The sequence below is a fragment of the Dipteris shenzhenensis genome, chromosome 25 (genome assembly GCF_047967505.1).
Source record: "Dipteris shenzhenensis isolate YYH24624 ecotype China chromosome 25, Dip_SZ_1.0, whole genome shotgun sequence".
Taxonomy (NCBI): Eukaryota; Viridiplantae; Streptophyta; class Polypodiopsida; order Gleicheniales; family Dipteridaceae; genus Dipteris; species Dipteris shenzhenensis.
In genome coordinates this window covers 824,398-848,584 of record NC_141620.1, presented here as the reverse complement: position 1 = coordinate 848,584, position 24,187 = coordinate 824,398, and the positions used below count along the sequence as shown (strand labels likewise).

Below are 24,187 nucleotides of genomic sequence, written 5' to 3'. Positions count from 1 at the left end.
GCTCTAATGTAAAGAATCGAGGCTCTTGATGAGTAGTAATACAGTAGTACATTACAAAGAGGTAAGTAACAAAGATTCAACCGCAGATAGAAGCTTCTTCCCATCGCTCTCTCAATCTATTGTTACAAGGTAAACTGCAATACCACGCAATAATGTTTTAGTATACGTCACTACCATCTTACATCAGAATCTTGCCCTTAAGAGATGCTACCGGGAGATTGCTCTAAGAAAACAATACAACGTCTATGCTCAACAGATAACAGGATCTCGTACGTAAGAGAGAAAATAGATAGTATGGAGAATCAAAAATTTGATTACTGTAGAACTGATACAATAGATGGCGCTGCCTCCCAACCGTATGCTCCTGTGAAAGAAGCTTCGATGGCGAGCTGGAAACAGTAGAGGACGGAGGCTGGATGCTAAGGAATTAGGGTTGCTATAGCCAGTGATGAAATGGGCTTCACGGGCTTGCTCTTATATAGCCACCAATCGTAGTCAATTGGACTCAATTGGGTGACCGACCCAGTCCACCCAAAACGGTCAACTGGGGGTCGGTCACCGACCACACAATAGAACCGGTGCGCAAAATAGAGCAACTAATCTACGGTGGCCCACAGTCATCCAGGATCATTTGGGACTCCAAACAGGCCCCGCAACTCAAGAGTGGGTTGCCCCGGGAAATGCTCCATCTACCCTCAATGCGGTCAGTCATGTGATGCCTTCCCGTACTTGCATGTTGAAGGTGCAGGAACGAAATGGAAAGAACAAAATGAAGATACAAGTGCAATGATAACCAAATGTACTCACATGATAGAAAGCTTGATGTAGATGTAGACTCCTCTGATTTGACACAAGGAAGTACAACACTCTTATAGAGTGCACACACAAACTAAAGTACCTAGTGTATATGGGATAATTCCCAATATGACACGTGGCACTCTCACACAAATACTAGTTCCTAGTACACACTAGAACACTCAACTTGACTTCATGTTCTAACACCCCCCCATGAAGGAAAGGTGAGTGATAGCATGAGTTCATAAAAGATGCAGTTCCTTGATATTCCCAACAAATCCCCCCTCAAGGAAATGCCTCATACTGCAAGGATAAATCATAGACTCATGGTTTCTCATGCCAGGGTCTCTGGTCAAGGATAAATCCACGGCTCTAGTCTCTCATGCAAGTTGGACATCCTTGGGTAGGTACATAATATGGGATATACCAGGATAAACACACAAAACATAATAGATACCTCTGAGAGGTCAAATAGATAAGACAAGATACCTTTGTATACTCATAGCGGTTGCAACAGGTTTACAAAATCCTTTTTGGAAACATGATCCAGGCAGGGAACCGTAGAAACAGAAATCAAGTTCATCGACACTAAAAGCACTTTCATCATTTATTTCCTCCACCATATTTGCTGAATTTTTCTTTGAGAAACAATTATTTTCAGAGTGGCCATTCTTGCCACAAATCCCACATGGCTTGATGTGAAAACAATCTTTCTCATCATGATTGTTTTTGCCACAATGTCTACAAGCTTTAAAATTCATCCTTTTGAACTTGGTTGCCAAAGCTAGTTCTCCCTCATCCTTCTGTTTCTCTTTCTTCCTTTCCTCTTCCTGCAATGCACTTATGATTCCTTCAAATGAAGGATTAGGACCATATTTCAGTGTGGTTACCAGGTTGTCGTATTCTTTTGGCATGCTTTTGAGAAGCACTGCCATAGAATCATCTTCTGTCACCGGTGAATCAACCGAAGCCAACTGGTTCATGAGACTTCTCATTTTGTTGATGTGAGCATCAAGAGGTGCTCCAGATGTCAGCTCTAACTCAAAGAACTCAATCTTGAGTGACAGCTTAGAATGCTTGCTACTTGCACCAAATAAGTGGTCAAGCACAGCCCAAGCTTCAACAGGATCTTCAAGATTGGCAATGTGATGCAGATAATTGTCTCCAAGACCCAATGCAATGATTGTGAATGCTTGCTCGAGACGTTGAGGTTCCTTTTCCCTCTCTTTTGATGAAGAAGTTCCCTTGACCAGATTCCACAGATTGTACTTCTTCAAGTGGAACTTGATCTTCATTTGCCAGGTGTGGAATCCTTGGCCATTGAACTTTTCAATGGCAACGTGAGTATTCATGGGAAGATGCAGGAGAATGGGGCGCACTTTTACTCAGAATTCAGCAACAGTTGGTGTGCTGAATTGGAAACAAATGACGGGGCAGAACTGCAGCAACAAATGATGGCGATGAAGAATGAAGTAACCGCTAGACAGTTGCTGAAGGATGGGACAGAACTTGGCGCAGATTTTGAGCAGATTATGGCGCTGATTTTGGAGCAGAGGTTAGCGCTGATTATTGGGCGAGAACTGGGTGCAAATTTTCAGAAAGATGACGGCCAGATTTAGGGGCAAATAGGAGCAGCCAGTTTTAGGAACAATGACGGGCACATTTAGCAGGATATGACGACCAAGATTGGTGCAAAATGTGGCGCAGATTTGTAGCAAGGAATAGCACAAATCTGGGGCAGGAATATGGACAGCAATGGCGACCACAAATAGGAGAAATCAAGGCAGATTTTGGCGAGAAGAATGGCTCAGCATCAGGAGAAGTACATGGCAAGATGATGGCAGGCAATTTTAGGAAGATGGTGGGCAGAAGTAGACAAAGATGGCGGGCAGCTCGTGTTGATGAAGATCGAAGGGAAGTTCCAGCTCCACGTGAAGGGGTTAAGGGAAGGGGAGCTCCATCATAGAGGAAGAGGGCAACTTCCTTTTTTGGCCGCCCTCATCCTCTAGGCTGAGCTAGGAGAAGGGGAAAGGAGGAGAGAACATGGCTCTGATACCACATGAAGGTGCAAGAACGAAATGGAAAGAACAAAATGAAGATACAAGTGCAATGATAACCAAATGTACTCACATGATAGAAAGCTTGATGTAGATGTAGACTCCTCTGATTTGACACAAGAAAGTACAACACTCTTATAGAGTGCACACACAAACTAAAGTACCTAGTGTATATGGGATAATTCCCAATATGACACGTGGCACTCTCACACAAATACTAGTTCCTAGTACACACTAGAACACTCAACTTGACTTCATGTTCTAACACATGTAGCCTAGTTGGCAGTGTGCCAACTCCATCCAACCATCAGGCCACACATGGCCCCCATCTGGTGTCCAAACCAGGACCTACCGGATAACCGAGCTACTTAAATGCCTTCTCTTCATATAGGGGGGCTTACAAGTAGAGTTAGCTGGTTCCTGCATAGTTACATGAGAGTGGAGCATTGATATCTAACACCCCTCCTCAATGTCCACCCGCAAGTGAACTTACTTTTTCGGTCCAATGCCAAGTCAATGAAGATGCCTCTCTAGCAAGTCTCTTCTAAGAGCCTTTGTGAAGATGTCCGGAGCATTCTCTGTAGTCGGACAGTATACCAAGTCGACCTCTCCATCCATGATGAGCTCGCATACAAAGTGATATTGAATCTCAATGTGTTTTGTGCGAGCGTGGAACGCAGGGTTCTTTGCAATCACCATGCAACTCTGATTGTCACATGATAACTGCGTAGGCTTATTCTGCAGGCTTATTCTGCACTGCACCCATGTCATCCAGAATCCTCCTCAACCACACTAACTCGCAAGAAGCAAAGCATGCTGATTTGTACTCAGCCTTGGTAGAAGAAAGAGCAACTGTAAGTTGCTTCTTGTTGACCCATGACACAACTCCAAATCCAAGTGAGAAACACTAATCTGTCACTCATCTCCTGCTATCCACGTCTCCTGCCCAATCCGAGCCACAGAATCTGGTCAAGATGTTGCCCTTGGTATAGGTGATGCCATAATCAAGTGTGCCTTTGATGTATTTCAACACCCGCATCCTTGCCCTCCAATGGTTCTCCCGAGGCTTATTGGAAAACCTGCTTAGTACACCAATCGCAAAGTTGATGTCCAACCGTGTGTTGCACAAGTAATTGCCCACAAGCCTTCTGTACTTCACTTCGTCCACCAGTGGTGATGAATCCTCGTTTGAGAGCTTCACGTCAACCTCCATAGGGGTACCAACTATCTTGCACTCAGCCATGCCAAATGCCTTCAGTATCTCTCCAGCATACTTCAGCTGTGAAATGAAGATCTGTTTTGGCTCTTCCCAAACTTCAATCCCAAATAGAAATGTATCACTCCGAGGTCTGTCATTTCAAACTCTCTTTCTAACAAATGCTTTGTCTGCGAGATCTTCTCTTCATGCTTTCCTGTTATGACAAGCTCGTCCATATAAAGGACCACGATCATACACCTGCCTCCTTCTCTGAAGATATACAAATTTACATCCGATGGACTCCTTCTGAACCCGTTTTACAGAAAGAAGGCATCAATTCGCTAGTACCACACTCGTGGGACCCGTTTCAGCCCGTAAAGTGCCTTCTTTAGTTTACAAACTTTACCTTCTGAACCAGGAATCACAACACCTGGTGGTTGTTCCACGTATACCTCCTCCTCGAGATCCCCATTCAGAAAGGTAAATTTTACATGCATCTGAAACACGGGCCAACTTCCCTGGGTAGCTAAAGCCAAAATACTACGAATTGTGATTAGTCGAGCTGTGGAAGCAAAAGTATCCTGATAATCAAAACCATGTACCTGTGCAAATCCTTTTGCCACGAGTCGAGCCTTGTACTTATCCAACGTGCCATCGGACTTGTACTTGGTCTTGTACACCCATTTGGTGCCAATTACCTTGCGTTTTGGTGGACAATCCACAAGGTCCCAAGTGTTGTTCTTCATTATGGAGCCATACTCCGACTGCATAGCCTCCATCCATCTATCATCACCCTGTGTCTCTTCAAGACACTTGGATTCATCAGCACGGATCACTTCTGTCATCAAAGCATAGTTGACCAAGTGTTCTTGTGCTCTTCTTTGCTTCTCTAATCTCTTGGACCGATGGTGTTCGGATGGTTCCTCCTCAATGGCTAGAGGTTCTCTACCGTCCAAAAGCTGTTTTACCCACTTCGGGAATGGCTTTTGCCATTGTGGTTCTGCAGGCTCTTCTTCATCTTCTTTATCTTGAATCCTCCCAAGCACCGTTGGGGAAGTTCGGTCTGCTGTTGGTGGTGGTACTGGATGGATATCCTAGTCCTAGTTGTTTGGAAAGGAAGCATCCTCCTCCAATTGATGTGGCTGTTCTGAGAAGACCACATCGCGACTTACTATTACCTTCTTGGTAACAGGGTTATAGAGACGATAACCCTTTGCCTCTTCACTGTTGCCTAAGAAAATACACTTCCAGCTCTTCGGTTCCCATTTGATCCTGTTAGCATCATGGACATGTACAAAATAGTCACATCCAAAAACTCTAAAATGTGCAGCTGAAGGTTTCTTATTAGTAAAGGCCTGCAGTGGAGTTATCCCGTTCACAACTTTCGTGTAGCTACGATTCAGAATGTAAATTGCAGTGTTACATGCTTCAGTTCAGAAAGTCTTTGGCAAATCTTTCCCTTTCATCATACTCCTGCCCATTTCATAGATGACGTGCATCTTGCGTTCTGCTACTCCATTTTGCTGTGATGTATGTAGCGAGGGTTTCTGCCTCTTGATCCCGTGACTTTTGCAGTAACTCTCGAATTCACATGATATGAACTCTCCACCTATGTCTAATCTCAATTTCTTCTCCTTCTTCCTCGTTTCTTTCTCAACCATTACATGCCATTCCTTGAACTTACTAAAAGCCTCGTCTTTAGTCTATATCCATATCCTTCTACTGTAGTCATCGATCAGCGTCATGAAGTAGTAGAAACCACCCAAAGCTTCCGTCTCCATCTTTCCGCAGAGGTCCGTGTGAACGAGCTCTAGAGGAGCCTTTGCCCTGTTGGCCTCTTTAGGAAAGGGCTGCCGATGCTGCTTGCCCATCATGCAAGCTTTACATACATCGGGCAGATCGAAAATTTCTGATAGGTTTGCAATCATTCCACTTTTATGCATCTCCTTCAAAGAACTAAGGTTTAGATGACCAAACCTCTCATGCCATAGCTTAGTGTTCTTCACATCGGCTCGAGCACTGAAAGCTGAGAGTTTGTAGATGTTGCACCGTGTACCTTTAGCAACGACCTTTCCTTGAAGATCCAGGATTTGTGCACCATTCTTATCGAATTGAACTTTGAGGTCCCGATCCGTGATCGCAGAAACAGACAACAAGTTCCTCTTGATATCTGACACATAAAGAACATTGATCAAATGTGTTACAACTCCATCTTACTTGAGAGCAATCGTACCTTTTTTTTTTACTGGACATTTTGCATCATTGCCGATTGCTATCAGAATGTCATTCCCTATCGGCTGTAGAGAGGTATACCAATCCTTCCGACTGGTCATATGGCACAATGCACCACTGTCAATGATCCAAGGTTCATCTGTAGGTATATGAATTGCCTCCGTGCAAATCTCATCAATTGCTACGAACAGCTCTACTGGTGCTACATGTGCGCCGTTGCGCGCCGTTGCTGGACTCTTTCTTTACTCCGTTCTCATCTGCAATCTTCTTTCGGCACTCATTCTGCTTGTGCCCTGCCTTGTTGCAATAGAAGCACTTGATCTTCTTCTTTCTCTTTTTATCATCAGAAGAAGATGGGTTACCAGAGTCCTTACCCTTACCTTTCTTTGATCTAACGTGGAAAGCTGAATCTTCTCCAGTCCTTGTCTTTTGACGCATCTCCTTCTCCAGAAGCAGCGCACTGAAATCCTCAAAGTTGAGGAGCAGATTTTTATTCTGCGTATTCAGTGCCATAACAAGACCGTCGTACTTTGGTGGGAGAATCGTACACCTTCGTGCTAGATTCTTGCTGGTGATGGTGATGCTAATCACAGTCATCTGATCGCGCAGATTCTTCACCCTGGTGATGAACTTCTTTGCCGCTTCAAACTCAGACAATTTTTCGTTTACGAGTTGAGTCTCCAGATTCTGAATCTGTGTCTGATTCGTGGTCTCATACTGATTTTTCAAGACTGTCCATGCCTCCTTTGCTGTGGTAACATGTTGAATTAACGCCATGACGAAATCACTTACACTGCAAACAATAGAACACAGCGCATCTGCATTTCTTCTTATCCACACAAGAATCTCATCTGCAATTGGTACTATCTGTTGTCCTGTATTGATTGGATCTGCAACCGGCCTCACGTCCACCCAGTACGAGTGTCCCAAAGCTCATGCGCTTAGGATGGTCTTCATCTTGAACTTCCAAAGTGGATAGTTAGAGCCGTCCAACTTTTCGCTTTCACCGAATGGTGGGATTCGTAGTCTTGCGGACTGAGCCATCTCTCACAATCTGCTCGCAAACAGAAACACACTACCAAATCTTCTTGCTAGAGTCCAGGCTCTGATACCATGTAAGAAAACAATACAACGTTTGTGCTCAATAGATAACAGGATCTCGTACGCAAGAGAGAAAACAGATAGTATGGAGAATCAAAAATTTGATTACTGTAGAACTGATGCAATAGATGGTGCTGCCTCCCAACCGTGCGCTCATGTAAAAGAAGCTTTGATGGCGAGCTGGAAACAGTAGAGCACAGAGACTGGATGCTAAGGAATCAGGGTTGCTATAGCTAGTGATGAAATGGGCTTCACCGGCTTGCTCTTATATAGCCATCAGTCGTAGTCAGTTGGGCTCAATTGGGTGACCGACCCAGTCCGCCCAAAATGGTTGACTGGGGATCGGTCCCAAAATAGGCCACCGACCACACGATAAAACCAGTGCGCAAAATAGAGCAACTAACCTACGGGATTCATTCTGCCCATAGTCATCCAAGACCATCTAGGACTCCAAACGAACCCCGCAACCCAAGAGTGGACTACCCCAAGAAATGCTCCGTCTAACCTCAATGCGATCAGTCATGAAATGCCTTCCCGCACTTACATGTAGCCTAGTTGATAGTGTGCCAACTCCGTCTAGCCCCATCAGGCCACACATGGCCCCCATCTGGTGTCCAAACCAAGACCTATCAGATAACTGAGCTACTCAAATGCCTTCTCCTCATATGGGGAGCTTACAAGTAGAGTTAGCTGGTTCCCGCGTAGTTACATGAGAGTGGAGCATTGATATCTAATAATTGCTGTCTCGCAAGTGAAGTAGAATGGACGGGTGGATCTCTACTGACTCGTGTGCCAGAACATATCGAGCAATGATACTCCAAAAGGTGCCCATTCAATCCAATAAAGTGAAGAATCCCATGGACTTTAAACAATGCATTCACGTGTTAAAGTCCTAATTCATCAGTGACTTTTATGTAAAAGGAAAAAACATATATGCTCACCTTTCATCCATATCCCAATCCAGATACTTAGTTGATGAAGACTTGCTTCAACTCTTCCCTCTGTGCACCCTCCGGAACCTCTCCCAAAATTGTGCAGTCAAACACACATAGACAATCTCATGTATGAAATGTTCCTCAAAGTGTTGTATCACAATGCCATTCTCATGGAACTCTTGAATTAATTGTGCTTGGACATTCCTACGCTCGTTTACAAAGGTCAGCTGTTGCAAAGACAAATGTTAGTGCATGCAATTTCTTGAATGATTCATTCCAAATGGGCTGCGAAAGGAAACTTACCACAACACGGTCCTCATTGCGAGGCCAATCAGCAATAATAACTTAGTCATTTGATCCACCCTTACAGTCAACCTTAATGATCATGAGAGCAAGTGTTCCAGCCACGGTGGATATGTTACCCAAACCCGACTTGATTGTTTCCGCTGCCCAAGGAAAGTATAATGCAATGGTTGTTTCAAGAAAGAAAATAGTATCATCAAATGGCTCCCCACAAATAACTGCAATCGTTGCATTGACATGCAAGGAGTAGTTGGCAGTGCCACCCTCACCACTCGCTTTTGGAACAACAATAGCTCCCCCTATTCGGTAAAAGCAATCCACTTCCAAGTACTCCCTATATTGGTCAACAAATGCATGCGAAACCACCAAAGTAATGGTGTTACAGTTCCAGTGATCGCTGAAATCAGCCCTAATACATATGGGATAGCTTGGGTTTCGAGCTCTATACATTCCATATTTTGCTAACTGTTTTCTCTCAAAGGTAAATCTATGCCGTATGAATTCAAAAATCACGTCAATGGACAATATGGGTAAGGAGTTTCCCCCACTAACAAAGTTCTCTCTCAAAGGAACAATGGCACGAACATTGTATGGACTACTATGCAATGGAGGAACATCAGTATGCCTATCTCGGAGTGATGCATTTGATGTGGCATCATCTTCATATTCCCTTTTTATTGATGACTGCCTTGTTGCTGGAAAGGGAGCAAAAACATATCAATATGGGAAATGATATCATATGCAAATTGATTTTCTAATCATATTAGATCGAAAGAAACATATCGGTCTTGGGTGACAACGGAAAATTAAGTTAGTGGGCATGTATGTTCCAAATTCGCAAAGCGGAGGCAATAAATTTATGACATACGAAGATTACACATGTAAATAGATTAGAAGGAGAGATGATAACAATGGTAGATGAGGGGAAAACATTTTGGAACCATGTAAAAAAGTTGAACCACTTCTGAAATTACAGACACACTTGCTTAGAGGGCAAGAAAGTCGCTCTATTAATGTTAACCACGCCATAAGAAAATTGAAAACGGTGAAACCATTGACACTGTGTCTCAGCACTGCTTCATCACACAATTCTGGTAGAAGGAGAGTAATAAGAGATATATGTCAATTAACGCAAACAACAAAAATAAAATAATGGACTATTTGCAATCTGTGACATAGCTACATCCTTCACAAAATGGCACTGGCAAAAACAAAAGTTTTGCGTGTGTGGAAATCTCTACATGAAGCAAAAGTAGCTTTCCCTACACCTACAGGGCTACAACAGAATACAGTGCTCTATTTTTAAGGCGTTTGGGCTGTATGCAGCTGCATCAAACTAAATAAATAGCGTCCACGCACACCCACCATAGGTGGTGCAATATGTGTATAACCGTGGATTCCTAAAAAAATATCTTAGTTGTGGAAAGGATCGACATTGTCAATATGTCTGGTATGGTGCTAGTAAGAAAATGCAATCAGAATAAAAGATACCTTCTTCGTATGCATATTTTGCTGCGGCATGAAACACTCTTTTGAGCCGTTGCTTCCAATAGCCAAAGGCTTTACTACATTGGGTTGGGGTGCATCACATGAGGAGCCCACATGACCTTCAAAAGGAATTGCTAAAGCACCCACAACAGAGCTTGCAACATACAAGAAGAAGGTCAACCAAAACTATCGGGCAGCAGGAAGGATGTAACGAAACACACAAGGTACGATGGATTACCAGTTCCAGCATGAATAGTAGGGTCAATTATAGGACCATCCGAGCAAAACCCGGTCTTTTATAGAAGACAAACAGAAAAAGCGTCAGGAGAACACGTGCAGCTAAAACAACAGACATCGGGAGGCCATATAGAAGGTTTACACCCTACGTTTTCCTTTGGAAAGACCCTCACGTTCGATGGTCGGCTGTAGAACATAGCTACTGTCTTCCATTACAAAGTCAGACTCATCTGTTTCCTGCTTCACCTTCTTAAGACATCCTTCGTATACTGTTTTGCAGGGCATCTCCACACTCTCTTACTGTTCTACTTACAAAGTTGTTGCAAGATAACGATTATGACAAATGGGTAGGCCACACCACTACCTTCCATAGTCCAGTTGGACTCGTCTACTTCATCCTTCACGTTGGCAAGGTTGGCAGCTTCCTTCCTCTACAAGCAGAACAGTAAGAGCAGTTTCATATGCATCTCGACTAAATTAGAATAATAGTACAATGCCAGGAAGAACCTTGAAAACTTTCCGTAACACCGTGAACATAACTAGTGGCAAATTGTTCGAGGTCTAGAAAACACCGACCACACAACATTTTCAGTGAGTGGAAGTCAGAAGCTCAAAGGAAGGAAGAAAGGAAGGAAAAATCTACATTGGTCGGATCCCATCCACAGGACTACCTCTTTCAAATGTGTCGCTTCCAGTAACCGAGCCCATGGATACAGATGCAGAGACGTGGGAGGGAGAAGCCATGGATGCGAGAGCAGAGTTGATAGGCACTAGAGCAACGAATGGTTTAAAGAGCAATGAGAGCAGCAGAACACAGTTGATCGTCGACTGCCGGTGTAGCATGCTCATATACACTTCCACAAACCGCCATCTTGCGGGTAGGAACACGCTCCTAGCTGTGATCCAAAGTTCACCGAAATGTCGCACCAGCATAAACCGTCCAATACATCCTCCCACGCATGGTCGGCCAACACTGCCAGCGAGTACAGGTCCAAAAAAGGGACTTCCACGACCATACCTGCAAGGAAAGAACCATTCCACAACACCACGATAAAGTCTGGCTCCAAGAGTTGTTAAGAGTTCAAGTTAGCACCATCACGTGATCATATGTGTGATCATGTGTGCATAGCATCATCAAGTGATCATATGTGCATAGCACTAACCTTATAGAGTGCTATAAAGGAAAGGGTTAGATCCCTTAACCCTAACTCTCAATGGGTTTGTATATATTCTATTTTTTCAACTAAATCTAGTGTAGAGCTAGTCATTTGTGGTGTGCTCTCTAGTTGTGCCCTCTCTCCTCCTCTTCTCCTCTCCCCTCTTCATATTTTGTCATGGTATCAGAGCTACCTTGCCTTCCGCTAAGGCATTGCGATTCTTGAGTGAGAGAGTGATTGAGAGATTGAGTGTTCATCTTTCATTCCATTGATGAAAGATTTCCGTTGAGTGATAAAAATTTCGTCCATTGATTCCTTCCATTGCATTAAGGAAATTCCATCCATTGATTACTTCCATTGCATGCATGAAGAAAGAGATTTATGCTTATGTGAGAGAGGTTCCATTCCTTCTGAGATTTCAAAATTGAGAGAGTGATAGAGATTTGTGAGATAAAGATTCTTTGAGAAAGAGAGATTCTCTTTCTCTAATCTATGAGAGAATCTATTCTAAGGTTGAGACGAATACTAACGACTTCATCAACAGAAGCTCCATCCTTAACGAGCTGCTCTAAACCCTTTGCTCCTAGACAATGTGCTCAGCTAAGACTCCAATAGCCTAGTTCAACAATGCCCACAACGCGCATCGGTTTTGACCTCCATGACTCCTAACAATAACTACAATGAGTAAGGCGAATCCATACAATAAGGAGCCAACCTTAGCGTCCATGACACGCCTCCCAATAGCTTCAAGATCCACCAACTACACACTAGCAAGACTCCTAAAGCTTCAACATCCTTGCTATACACATTAACCAGACAATGGGTTGTCCGACAACCTCGAGGCGATTGATGGAATCCTCAGCTGCTGCATGTTGCTCTGCCTCCAACTCGTCTAGACTGATTTTGTCGACGTCGTAGGCCTCGTAAGCCTCATAAGCATCTGGTGCAACTTTATAGGCATCGCCTTGCCTCTCGAAACAACAACATAGCAGTCTCCATACACTAGCAGCTTCAGCAACATATGACACAACCAACGCACACGGGCGCCATACAAGACTAGGCAACTCAAAGCCTTCAACGATCATCACAGGACTGCAGATGAGGACCCTCAATGAGTTCATCCTTGACTCACCTTTCGACTCCATCAGCAAATGTGTAGCTCAACTTCTATGGGCTCCTCGAGATCTCGTAGCTCCTCGACGCTCGGTAAGCTCTACAGCCAGCTGCTCTCATCAATGCCATACGAATGAAATCTTCAACGATGATAGAATCTCCATAGATTTCGTCGGAATCTTTCCTAGATTTTAAAGCCCAACAGTCAGACACGTGGCCTTATCCTCACCAGGATTACAAAGGGTTGGTCACCTTCTGCCACGTGGCAGGTCATCCTCAATCTGCCATGTCACCCAACTGACACGTGGCAGTCGATTGCCACATCAGCAACCTTATCATGCCACATCATCAAGGTAGTCAGCTTACCACATCACCTTATCTGCCATATCATCATCGACTACCACGTTAGCTACCACGTCATCACTACCATATCATCAGTGACACGTCATCTATCACATCACCTTACCCACGTCATCTACCACATCATCACTACCACATCATCATTGCCACATCATCTATGCCACCTCAGCAATGCCACCTTAGCTCCTGTCAAGTCAACACTGACCTCTACAGGCACAAACAGTGCTTCACAGTCACTTCATGTGACCACTCCTGCCAGCTCAGCACAGGGCTCCACTGGCACACCTCTTGCTAGGCACAGTGCCACATCATCACTGCATGTGACCCACTGTGACACATCATCATTGAGCACCATTTGCACTCCTTTTGCCCCTCCACCTAGATCAAGTCGTATCTCTTGATTCAAGAAGAATTTGAGGGCGCTCGTCACATCACGCATACATTTCAATGCAAGTTACACTCATATTTGAGCCTCGTCGACAAAACCACTTTCTTCACGCACATTTGCCTCTACATCGACACATCTTACCCAGCTCTTAAAAAGAACAAAAGAAAAGGAATTATTTGTTGTTCTTTCATCGATCGACAATTGGTATAGGTCTAGATCAGAGTAGACTAGATCGCCATAGAGGGGGCGCTTTGAATTTCCCCAAGTTGCCAATCTAAGCCATGCTCGAAATTCTCGACTAGTACCTACTCGGAGTCAATCCATACGCTCACATATGGTTTCACATCATTACATTACCTGAAACCTTACGTTTATTAGTTCAGTGAGCAGACTTCAGAGAGTATAGAGGCATTGCAGATGGTTTCAGTGGGCAGATAGCATTTGATTTCACACACACATGTCACCATTATAAAGCCTATTTGGCTATCTCACGGCATCGTGCACATCATTTTAGCCTTGTAAAGCCTCTTGGCTATTCCCAGCATCATTGCCACAAGCCTTGTAATATAGATCAAAGATTTTATATATTGCAGTTCTATCTTCACCGATAGTTCAAAGATTTCACTTGGCATAGTCAGCGTATTTGCAATTGATTCATACATAGATTTTCACGACACTTTTGAGTACATTTCTTGCACCATGTCTACAACTAGCAACCTCAATCTGGAGGCATCTGCTAAGTTAGACAACTCCAATTACAGTACATGGAAATACCGAATGGAGACCATTCTTATACTTCAGGATAAATGGGAGTATGTCGATGGGTCTACACCTAGACCATTGGATGATCCAACCACTAGTAGCTCTACTCCATCTGTTGTCACAGCACCAGCAACGGGATCTACAACTACACAAACAATTTTCACATCAGTAGCAAATCCTGCCATTGCTCGAGCTCAGGCAGAATGGGATAAAAAAGACAAGTACGTCTACCATTTGATCAAATAGAATGTGCAAGATGTTATGCTAGGACAACTCAACATAGTCAAGACATCGAAAGAAGCATGGGATATATTTGCATCTCTCTATGAGTCCAATAACACATCCAGGATTCTCACCGTGAGAAACCAGATCAACCAGAGTTTTCGCAACAGCAGTGAAACCGGTCATGCTTATGTACTTTGCACAAAAGACTACAACAATCAACTTGTAGTAGTAGGAGAGACTATGAACCCTGCAGAAATGGTTCAAGTCATTTTGAATGGACTAGGAGAGGGATACGAGAATCTAGTTCAGAGTATTGCCATCCAACGAGAAATTTTGACACTGGAAGAACTTTAGTCAGTCTCACTTGGTGAAGAACTCAGGACTCATGCAATTCAAGCACGTAAAGGTCACTCTAATGATCAGGCATTCACAGCTTCAGACAGAAGTAGAGGAAGAGGCAGAGGTAGATCATATCCAAAAAGTGGTCATCAACAACAAAATCAAAGTCAGCATTAACATCAGCATCAGCATCATCCTTAGCAGCATAAGAATCAGCAAAGAGGAAATCATTCCAATCAAGGAAGATTTCAAGGACGAGGAAATGCATCCACCAATGTGTCAAACATCCAATGCAACTACTGTCACAAGTTTGGACGCTATGAAAGAGATTGCCGCAAGAAGGAGTATGACCAAGGTGATCAATTCAGCAGTAATCGAGGGAATTTTTGAGGTAGAGGAAATCATAGTGGTGGACATTCTAGTCACAGTCATTTTGCAAATGAACATGGGAATATGTTTCTTGCAAGCAAGGAAATGCATTAGAATGATACAATGTACCTAGACAATGTACCTAGACACTGATTTTAATCCCAAAGAGGATTACAACTATCAAGTTGACCAAGTGGAACATGATCCTTGGTATATCGATAGCGGTGCATCATCTCACATGACAAATCATCAAGAATGGTTCACAAAAATGAAGCCATTAGAAGGTCAGAAAAATGTCATCTACACAGTAGATAATACACCGAATCCAATTCAAGAGACATGTGTTATCCCTATGAACAATTTCACCAGCACGAAAGGATTGGTGAAAGATGTGCTCTATGTTCCAAAACTCAGTAAGAACCTTTTGTTAGCAGGTCAAATGACGGAACACAATTACAAAGTCATCTTTGATGGTGATGAATGCACTATCAGAGATAAATCCAAAAGATGTCAGCTAGTAGCAAAAGGTATCAAGGAAGGACGCTTATATAGAATGCTAGCTATAGTACCAAATAAGCATGCCATGTTTGCTCAACCGCAACAGATGTTCCGAAACTCAGTAAGAACCTTTTGTTAGTAGGTCAAATGATGGAACACAATTACAAAGTCATCTTCGATGGTGATGAATGCACTATCAGAGATAAATCCAAAAGATGTCAGCTAGTAGCAAAAGGTATCAAGGAAGGACACTTATACAGAATGCTAGCTACAATACCAGATAAGCATGCCATGTTAGCTCAACTACAACACATGTTCTGAAACTCAGTAAGAACCTTTTATTAGTAGATCAAATGACGGAACACAATTACAAAGTCATCTTCGACGGTGATGAATGCACTATCAGAGATAAATCCAAAAGATGTCAGCTAGTAGCAAAAGGTATCAAGGAAGGACGCTTATACAGAATGCTAGCTACAGTACCAGATAAGCATGCCATGCCACCTCAACGGCAACAGATGTCACTATCTGCAAAATGGCATAAGAGATATGGTCATGTCAACTTTAATTACTTGTTAGATCTCAGGAATTAGAATATGGCAATTGGGATTTCGAAGCTACAGTTTCTTGGAAAAGTTTGCGAAGCATGCTGCTTTGGCAAACAAAAGCGAACCAACTTTGCCAGAATTACCTCTCGTGCGCGAGGTATTCTTGATTTGATACATACAGATGTATGGGGTTATGCCCAGACCCGCAACATCAATGGTTCACTTTACTACTTGGCTTTCATCGATGACTATAACAAATATTGTTGGGTCTACTTTTTGAAAGAGAAATCTAAAGTGTTTTCCAGATTTCAAGAATTCAAAGCCATGGTAGAAAACTAAACAGGCAGAAAGATCAAAGTCATGAGATCAGATAGAGGAGATGAATACATCTCTTCAGCATTCATGAACTTTTGCATAAGTCACGGCATACGAAGACAATTCACATGTGTAGATACTCCTCAGTAGAATGCAAGAGTAGAAAGGAAGAATGGGACTTTAGCAGACAGTGCTAGAGCGATGCTTAGTGAAAAGCATCTTTCGAATCAGTATTGGGCAGAAGCAATAGCTACAGTAAACTACTTGCTTAATCGGCTTTCTACAGAACCGATAGAGGGTATGACTCCTTATGAAGCATTCACTGGACACAAGCCACACATTGGGCATCTTGGCATATTTGGTTGCATAGCATATGCCCACATACATGATGATCATCGCAAGAAATTGGATGCGAAGTCACGCAAATGCATCATGGTTGGCTACAGTGAAGAAAGCAAAGCATACAAATTGTATGATCCCATCAATTGCAAGGTTGTTATCTCTAGAGATGTAATCTTTGATGAGGAATCAGGATGGAAAACCTCACCTACATAGGAGATAGAAGCATCAACTTCACAGTCATCTATAGAATAGGTTGACGAAGAAGAGCAATAATTGCCAGCAACATCCCAAGCAGAGCCACAGTAGCTCAGATGGTCTACTAGGGAAAGCAGACCACCAACCAGATTGACATATGCTCAGAAAGGCAAGGCAATTCAGATGGAAACCACCAACTATGCTCTTATGACTACCATCATGGCTATAGAAGAGCCAGTGTACTTCGAAGACGTAGTAGACAAGTCAGAATGGCAAACTGCTATGAATGAAGAAATAATTGCTTTGTATAAGAATAATACTTGGGAATTATGCGACCTTCCACTAGGAAAGAAGGCCATAGCAAACAAATGGGTATACAAAGTGAAGTACAATCCAAATGGCAGTATTCAAAGATACAAAGCCAGATTACTTGCAAAAGGATTTGCATAGCAATATGGTCAAGATTATGATGAGACTTATGCTCTAGTAGCAAAGATGGATTCCATACGGTTCTTGATATCACTAGCGACACTCAGCAGATGAAACGTGTATCAGCTTGATGTCAAGAATGCATTTCTCAATGGTTACCTAGACGAGGAAGTCTACATGCAACAACTAGCAGGTTATGTTGAACCAGGAAAGGAGAATAAGGTTTGCCATCTCAAGAAAAGTCTCCACGGCTTAAAGCAAGCACCCAGAAGTTGGTACAGCAGAATTGATAAGTATTTTGCTAATCTGGGATACATGAAATCCAATGCAGATCATACTCTCTACTACAAAGTTCAAGGGGAAGACATTACTATTGCACTTTTGTACGTAGATGATCTGATTGTGACAGGAAGCAAGGATAGCTTCGTCAGAAAATTGAAACAAGACTTATCTGCAGAGTTGGACATGAAAGATCTTGGACTTATGCACTATTGTCTTGGAATTGAGTTTTGGAGAGATTCAGATAGCACATTCATGAGTCAGCTCAAGTATGTTGACAGTCTCCTGAAGAAGTTTCATATGGTAGATTGCAAGATTGCAGCCACTCCCATGAAACAGAGTTTGAAACTTACTAAAGATTCAAAAAAGCCTACAATCAATGGCAGATACTACAGGCAGCTCATCAGATCTCTTATATATTTGACTATCACTTGGCTAGATATTTGTTATGCAGTAAGCTCACTGGCACACTTTCTGGCAAATCAAAAATAGTCTCACAGGAATGCAGCCAAAAGAGTCTTGAGATACATAAGAGGTACAAGAAAGTCTGGGATAGAATACAGAGAAAGTCATCCACGGTTGCATGGGATACTGTGACAGTGACTATGCCGGAGATCATGAGACCAGGAGATCGACATAGGGATATGCATTTTTCCTTGGTCAAGGTGCTATATCATGGTTGTCAAACAAACAACCAACTGTTTCTTTGTCTTCGACTAAAGCAAAATATAGAGCACTCACTATAGGTGCATGTGAGGCTATATGGCTCAGAAGACTATTGGCAGAAACATATTACTTTGATGAGTCAAAGCCAATAATAATATACTGTGATAATCAATCGGCTCAAGCGTTGGCTAAGAATCTAGTATATCACTCCAGGATAAAGCACATTAATGTCAGAGAGCACTTCATCAGAGAAAGAGTGTTACTTGGTGACATCACACTGCAGCATTGTGATAGCAAAGAGAATGTTGCAGACATCTTTACCAAACCACTTGGTAAAGAGCTATTCGAGAAACACCGACTAGCTCTTGGTTTGACGTAGAGGAAGGACATTCCCATTAAAGGAGTGTGATGAAATGTAATGCTCAGTCCTTCTTCGATTCCCCAGAATCATCATCTTGAGGGAAGGCCTACTTCATGATGTTGATTTTGAGGGAAGGTGTTGAGAGTTCACGCTCAACATCATGTGATCACGTGTGCATAGCACCATCACGTGATCATATGTGCATAACAGTAACCTTATAGAGTGCTATAAAGAAAAGGGTTAGATTCCCTAACCCTAACCCTAACCCTAACCCTAAATGGGTTTGTATATATTCTATTTTTTCAACTAAATCTAGTGTACAATTAGTCATTTGTGGTGTGCTCTCTAGCTGTGCCCTTTCTCCTCATCTCAACTCTTCTCCTCTCCCCTCTTCGTATTTTGTCAGGAGTTGCGGGGGACATAGATTTTGTTTACGACCATACATGTAAGCGAACAGGAACCACTGGCTAGCACTGCCACAGAGTTCCACTCCAGGAATTGTAGGAGGTAGAGGTTTTCAGAGGCTAACATGGGTCTCCGACAAAAATATATATTTGTATTCCAATAGATACGGGTATCATGCCCATTGGGTATGTGCATGCTCGAATAACACACCTCATAGAAAGTTTTTTGGTGGTCGACGCCACGATCGAGGAAGGGGGCATTGTTGGAGCAGATGTCGCAGAATGAATAGCACCAAGGTGGAAGGAAACCTAGAGGCAACCTTGATGCAATGGGGAAGACGCAAAGCATGGAATGAGGGTCTTTATAGACCACCCAAGTCCTCGCCTGCCAAGCTTTGTTGCAGGGGTGTGCTGCCACATTTAAAAAGCTTATTGGATCCTTAAAAACAGGAGGGTGAACAAAGTTGGGCAGCCAAGACCCCCTGCCCAACAGCATGGGCAAGGGTTTACATTGTTGAAAGCATTTATTGCTTAGGGGTTGGTGGGGCTTGGACCTCCCATACCTTGCCACATCTTCATGGTAGTGTGTAATGATCCTAGCCCACCATGGAGGAAAAAATAGCCTCTTGGGTAGGTAGGGGCTTGGTCTGTAAAGACCATGAGAGCAACGACAAATATGAAAGGACCTAATGAGAAGCAAGGAAAAAACACGTGTTACACGGGATATGGAGCAACCCATGTGGGATCACGCATGCAAGCCACAAATCACTAGACACATGTAGTCAGGCTGGAAACGGCACGTCATTTTCATTTCACAAAGGAAATCGCCTGAACTCCTAGGCCAAAAAAGTTGAATAAATTCAAAAGGCTTGCCCTGGAAGCTAAGACAAGAAGAAGAAGAAGAGAGAGAGAGAGAAAGGGGGAGAAAAAAATGGGGAGAGAGAGAAAGCGGTAGAGAGAAAGGGGGAGAAAAAAATGGGGAGAGAGAGAAAGGGGGACCAAAATAGCAAACAAGTGAATACATTCAAGAGGCCTTCCTTGGCAAACTGAAAGCTAAGAGAGAGAGAGAGAGAAGAAGAAGAAGAAGAGAGAGAGAGAGGGGGAGAAAACTATGGCCAAATTTTTGAAATTACTATAATGGGATTAGCTTCTTACAAAAATCACCATCCCTTAAGGCCTAGCCCAAGCAGAGGTAAAAAATCCACATCATTTTCCCTTCTTGAACAGAAACACCTTTACTTTATAAAGCCTTCCCTCGTGAGGGCAGGTCAAAAAAGATGACATCAAATTTGCTTATTCTGGAAGCTCCAACATGTAACGTAAGAACACCCATCGAAAACAAGCGCTATAACTTAAGTAGCCATGAAAAGCAGATGGGAAAAACTGGAAACGACCCCTTAAACCCATTCTCTACAGCATTGGGATTCACATATTGATGTCATTTTTACCACTTCGAGTGCCCTCGAATCGATGTCTGTCGCACCTTTTGCGCTTGGTCCATGCTTACAGGAATGGATGTCGGGATGGCACAATGCGTGAAAATTAGAGTAGACCAATTCTCACGAGAATGAAGGCACGGCAGAGACGACCAGAAGAAAGCCCGCTTTTGCATCACCACGACGTAAAGCAACAGCCACCTAAGCTCCACGATTCTGGCAACGTAATTGAAAGACGCTATCAAACGCCCCTCAGTCTACGCGGGTCTCTTGACTCTTCCTCACAGAAAGCTTCACCTGGTACCTATGCTCATACAAGAGGACATTTTTTGTTTTCTTTTGTCATTACACCGTTGAATGAGACTCGTAAAAGAAGGTTTGCTTTGGTGTTGTTGAAGACATTGATCACCTGCGAGGCCTTCACGGTGTGCATCATGCTTCCACTCAAACCATTAGCGGTCCGAGACTCGACCGTCTGTTGGATATGCTTGGCAGGTCTCTTGCTTCTCTACCCGTTCGTGAAACCCCGAAATTGATGGCTTAGTTAGTTGTCGCACATCATGGGGGGGTGCGTGTGTTTGTTTCAGTAATACAGGGTGTGCTTTCATTGAGGTGGTTCCTTTCAAATATTACAGCGCGGATTATGTATATTATCTGCGATTATGGAAGTAGGAGATCAAATAGTGCTCGTGTGAATTGAAGGATCATTTCATTTTTGTTAGCACTGCCCTTAAGCAGAGGTTATGAGAACATTTTGGTGCTCTTTCAGGGCTCTAGTTCTACTCCCGCATGGCTATGATATGCTGTTTTTGTTTTCAATGCATGCCTTTCTCTTGTCTGTGTCTCTACAATAAAAAGGGGAAAGTGTAGTGCTTGGGGCACCCCATGTCCCCTTGGTTCTTTAAAAAAAAAGCGAGACAAAAAGCTGCAAGGGCATCCAGCCACCATAGATTATGGATAAAGACGTGATAAACTTCCAAGAAAGAAGCTCTAAGCATAGATATCGAAACATCTTCGTAGGGAGAGACACACCATCTGTTCATATCATCTGAACCTACTGTAGCGGTGAAGGCTGCCCTGTACTCAGCCTCACAACTAGACGTGGCAACTGTCGGTTGCTTCTTGCTGAGCCAAGAAATACATGAATTGCCAAGCAAAAAACAATTGCCAGTATGTGACACTCTGGTGTTGGAACATCCTGCCCAGTCACTATCCGTGTAAGCATGCATGGTAAGTGAACCCTGATCACCATAGAAGAGGGCTAAATCCTGAGTGCCTCTGAGATATCTGAAGACTCTCTTCACTGCCTGCCAATGCTGTGAACTAGGCATGTGCATGAATCTGCTGAGCTGAGATATTGCATACTGCAAGTCAGGTCTGGTGTGACATAAATAAGGCATCCAACAGCCTGCTGATAAAGAGTGATATCACATGGTGCGCTCCCATCATGAGCTGAGAATTTGAAGCCAGGGTCCACTGGAGTAGAGATTGGCTTGCAATCCTTAAACTGAAAACGATCAAGGAGCTGTCCAATATACTTGGACTGAGACATCATGATACCCCCCTCAACATGAGCAAACTGAATGCCCAAATAATAATGGAGCTGTCCCATGTCTGACATATCAAAAATCTGCTGCAAATCAGCCTTGAAAGCTGCAATTTGCTGAGTATCTGGGCCGGTGATGAGCATATCATCCACATATAAAATCAGCACTAAAAAATCAGATCCACTCCCACGGAAATAAAGAGTGGGTTCTGTGGGACTATTCTGAAAACCAAGGGATAGTAAGTGTGCATGAACTTTGGCATACCATGCCCTGGGTGCCTACTTCAAACCATAAAGGGCTTTTCTAAGCCGGCATACCTTATTTTCAGAATTAACAACCTCAAAGCCAGGAGGTTGTGTAACATAGACTTCTTCCTGGAGATCCCCATGAAGAAAAGCAGTCTTGATGTCAAGTTGGTGCACTTACCAATGATGATGGGCTGCAATGGCAATGACACATCAAATGGTAGTAATCCTGGATGTGGGAGCAAATGTCTCCTCAAAGTCAATGCTTGTTGTTGGGCATACCCTTTTGCAACAAGACAGGCTTTGTATCAATCTATGCTGCCATCATATTTCCTTTTTAATTTGTAGACCCACCACGTTCCAATGGCATGCTTGCTAGGTGGGAGATCTACTAATTCCCAAGTGTCATTTTTGGCAATAGATTGCAACTCAGCTTTCATTGCATCCATCCACTCTTTGCTGTCAAAAGCATCTTTATGACACAAAGGCTCTTCATTGCAAGCTGTAGCAAGGAGTGCAAACTCAAGAAAGTGACCATGCTGTCTATTCCCTGATCTTGTCCGGGCAGCAAAAGGCTGATCTTGTTTGCTGTCCCTCAATGTATCCATAAGCCATCTGGGAACTTGCCTTTGCTGTCTATTAACAGCTCTTTCTTCAGTGACTGCATCATGAGTAATGGGATCATTTTGTGCCGGAAGAGAAACCTGCAAATCAGCATGAGGTTGAGGTTGATTATTGCTTTGTGGAGGGCCCGGAGGAGGCGCATGTTGCTGCTCAAAATCCTCTTCTGATGATGGTTGTCAGTCACCACGCTCCTTGTCTCTCTTCACGGATCACGGGAGTAGCACCATTTATTTCCTCCCAGCCATATTTCACTAAGGCTCACGAGCCAGACAGAGATCTACGTTGAAATCACACGAATCATTTTCTTCTCTTCTCTCTCTAGCCTTAGCAAACCCCAAATCCCTAGATAGATCTAGATGCCACATGTCATCTTTATAGGGCCTTCCTAATGCAACATTTCACCCCTCTCTTGGGATGCATTTAATTCCTTGCCCCTAGGCACAATCTTAGCACTAGGCCCTTGGCCTTAGATCTATCTAGTCTGGTGCTATCAGCCCTCACCTAGGACCTTGACATTAAATCCCTCCCGATCATTTACATGAAGCGCAAACGCATATATTACAGAGATAGATCCTTTAAGGGAAATGTCGACTGATTCTTCCGAGGTCATGCTACCTCGACTAGAGCGTAACATTCCTTCCCTCTTCAGACATCAGCGTCCTCGATGATAAAGTCTGGGAACACTCTCCGCAACTGATATACGGATTCCCAAGTAGCTTCGGATAGAGGCTGACCATGCCATGCAACCAACACCGTGGGTATCTTTCGATTTCGTATTTGCATTGTTCCCCGGTCCACGATTCTTGTTGGTTTGCGCCTTGCAATATCCTCTATCTCCTGAAACAAAACCACACCTTCGATTAGTGAGTCACCTGTATGTAAGAATTTCTTTAAGTGCGAAACATGAAAAACCGGGTGCACCTTACACCCCTGTGGCAATTCTAATTTATAGGCTACACTGCCTATTCTCTTTAGAATTAACCACGGCCCACAGTATCGAGGTGATAACTTAGCACACTCTCCTGAAGTCAACGACTTCGAGTGCGAAGGAATTCTGAGAAAAACTTTTTCTCCTTCTTCAAATACTCTTATAGACCGATTTTCATCCGCATACACCTTGGCTCTATCCATAGCCTGGCGGATATTAGCTCTCGCAAGTGCTAGCATCTCCCGCATCTGAACTACAAAGTTCGCGGCACTACTTTCTGAGGTACTCCAACTATAGTTGGATTGGCTGGT

General features: G+C 43.3%; 1 protein-coding gene and 1 long non-coding RNA gene across 5 annotated transcripts in view; one reads left to right on the top strand and one right to left on the bottom strand.

The window, feature by feature from the left end:
- Positions 1–9,853: 9,853 nt before the first annotated feature.
- LOC147885284 (uncharacterized) lies at positions 9,854–11,265 on the bottom strand. Of its 3 annotated transcripts, XR_015543500.1 has the most exons (4): positions 11,018–11,265; positions 10,711–10,777; positions 10,348–10,402; positions 9,854–10,263 (listed from the first exon to the last, which is right to left on the bottom strand). It is a non-coding gene; the product is annotated as an uncharacterized LOC147885284 (long non-coding RNA). The 3 variants fall into 3 exon arrangements; XR_015543498.1 differs by having other exon boundaries at positions 10,348–10,777; XR_015543499.1 differs by having other exon boundaries at positions 9,854–10,402.
- A 9,355-nt stretch (positions 11,266–20,620) lies between these two features.
- Positions 20,621–24,187, top strand: part of LOC147885283 (Ribosomal protein L7Ae/L30e/S12e/Gadd45 family protein) — a 54,758-nt gene continuing 51,191 nt past the window's right edge. For both annotated transcript variants that reach the window (XM_087396793.1, XM_087396792.1), the window contains exons 1-2: positions 20,621–20,832; positions 20,931–21,027. In XM_087396793.1, coding sequence (XP_087252919.1) covers positions 20,664–20,832; positions 20,931–21,027 — 266 coding nt within the window. In that variant the 5' untranslated portion in view covers positions 20,621–20,663. The remainder of the gene's footprint in view (positions 20,833–20,930; positions 21,028–24,187) is intronic.